The 1,842-nt window shown below is 36.1% G+C and overlaps 1 protein-coding gene across 1 annotated transcript; it reads right to left on the bottom strand.

The window, feature by feature from the left end:
- Positions 1–446: 446 nt before the first annotated feature.
- Positions 447–1,100, bottom strand: LOC124933539 (protein TRACHEARY ELEMENT DIFFERENTIATION-RELATED 7A-like). Its single transcript, XM_047473988.1, has one exon. It carries the CDS (start codon positions 1,098–1,100, stop codon positions 447–449), a length of 654 nt encoding a protein of 217 aa, XP_047329944.1.
- Positions 1,101–1,842: the final 742 nt, after the last annotated feature.

Here is a 1,842-nt window from a genome sequence, read left to right as displayed (position 1 = left end):
TTGTATATTGAGAAAGTTTTTTTTATTTATTTAACATGTTTCATGATAGTTCCTTGATTTTCTATTAACAACTCATTTTAAACTCTCTTTTACTATGTTATCTCAGTTTGATGAGGATATCGATGCTACGTTATGAGCTCTATATTTCATTGCAGTGAATTAATTTATCATAATGCAATAGTTTGTACACGATTAGATTTGACATGTTCATTAAATACAGTTATGAGATTTCCCACCAATTTATATAAAGATAATTGTAGAGTTCGATGAATCTTAAGTTATTTTATAAGTTTATCGGGTGCTTAAATACAACTTGGTTAGGTTGTATTTCCCTTAATTACAGTGAACATTTATTTTTGATGGGTAAAAATAAAAAAATCACAAGTAAAATGAGACTTTCTGCTTGGTTCATCAGAATTTGGAATACTTGGAAGAGAGAGTTTTGATCAACTCTTTTGGTGATCATGATAATGCTGGATTGTATCAGAAGCTGCTGCTTTGGCTATTTCAACCGCCTTCTTCGATTGAGGGGATTCGGAAGTAATAGCATGATCATGATGAGACCCTTTGTTAAGTATCAGCTCATTCTTGTTGATCTCTTCTTCAACATGTATGTCTTCATCAATATTTAGTATTACTTTCTGTGTACCATGTGGACCTGGTACTACAACTTCTTGAATCTTGAAGTGTTCGTCAACTCTCACAATGTCGGTCTCGTGAATTTGTTTCTTCTTCCTCTTCTTGAGAAAGCAACAGAGTGCAAAGGAGAGACACCCGAGTAGGAAAAGACCACCTAAGGAGACGAAGACCACTATGATGATGGTATGATGTCCTGGAGAAGGTGGTGGAAATGAAGGCGGTGGTGGAATGAAGTGGTGCGGCGGAGGAGGTGGACGGAGATGATGTGGTGGTGATGGAGGAACGCGACTTGGTGGGGATTGCGGTGGAAGAAGGGGATGGATTGGTGGCGGTGGAACACGACTTGGTGGTGGAAGAAGGGGATGGTTTGGTGGTGGTGGCGGCTGAATGCTAGGGTGGTGGAGTAAGGAAGGGAGAATGTGAAGGGAGTGGTGGTGGTGGAGAATAGAATGGGAAGCCATAATTTTGGACAAAAGCCATAAAGGATATATTGTTGAGAAACTAAAGATTTTAGTAAGGGTTTGTTGGTGGAAGGAAGATGAAGAGATGATAACGATGATGATGAAAATGGTACGAAGAGCATTGGGGTATTTGTACTATTATTTTTAGTGGAGTTTAAATGATAGGCGTAAGTATAAGTTGATGGTTACTTCTAAGGTTTTCCAGTTATGAGTCTTATGCTCTAATAAAGGAAGGAATCATTGTTTGCATTGAAAAACACTCCCTGGCCACCTAATAAAATATAAAAAATAGAGACTAGTAGTAGTAGGTGATTGACAACCGGGGCCGAATTGGACCAAGACATGAAGATTGACGACACTCGGCCATTATAAATAAGTTCCTACAATGACAAAGGACAATGACAGACAATTTAGAGTTTCCAATCATTTCTACAATACTCAACCATTAATGGTATTTTCAAGCTTTTTAGATATTTTGTTTGAGTGGAGTAAGGCTGTTGAGTGATTGTGCTAGCAACTTAGAACTATTCTTACATATTGTAGAAGTCATACTCATATTCATTGTAAGTGCCTGTAATTTGATATTCGTTCAAGATTTGAAGCATATAATTTTCGTCAAATTACATTTATTGTCTACTTTTATTATGCTTGAAATTTAGATTGTTGATATATTTCTCATATAGTTTAATTTGAATAAAAATTGTCAAATTTGTTTATTAAGTTGTAAAATTATACTTGTAAC

The sequence above is a fragment of the Impatiens glandulifera genome, chromosome 1, assembly GCF_907164915.1.
Source record: "Impatiens glandulifera chromosome 1, dImpGla2.1, whole genome shotgun sequence".
In the NCBI taxonomy this organism is placed as follows: Eukaryota; Viridiplantae; Streptophyta; class Magnoliopsida; order Ericales; family Balsaminaceae; genus Impatiens; species Impatiens glandulifera.
The sequence above is the reverse complement of the archived record's forward strand: the minus strand, read 5'-3'. Positions and strand labels throughout refer to the sequence as shown.

What these genes read in the sequence shown, in the direction of transcription:
- LOC124933539 (XM_047473988.1), bottom strand. Translation starts at nt 1,100, where the DNA reads ATGGCTTCCCATTCTATTCTCCACCACCACCACTCCCTTCACATTCTC.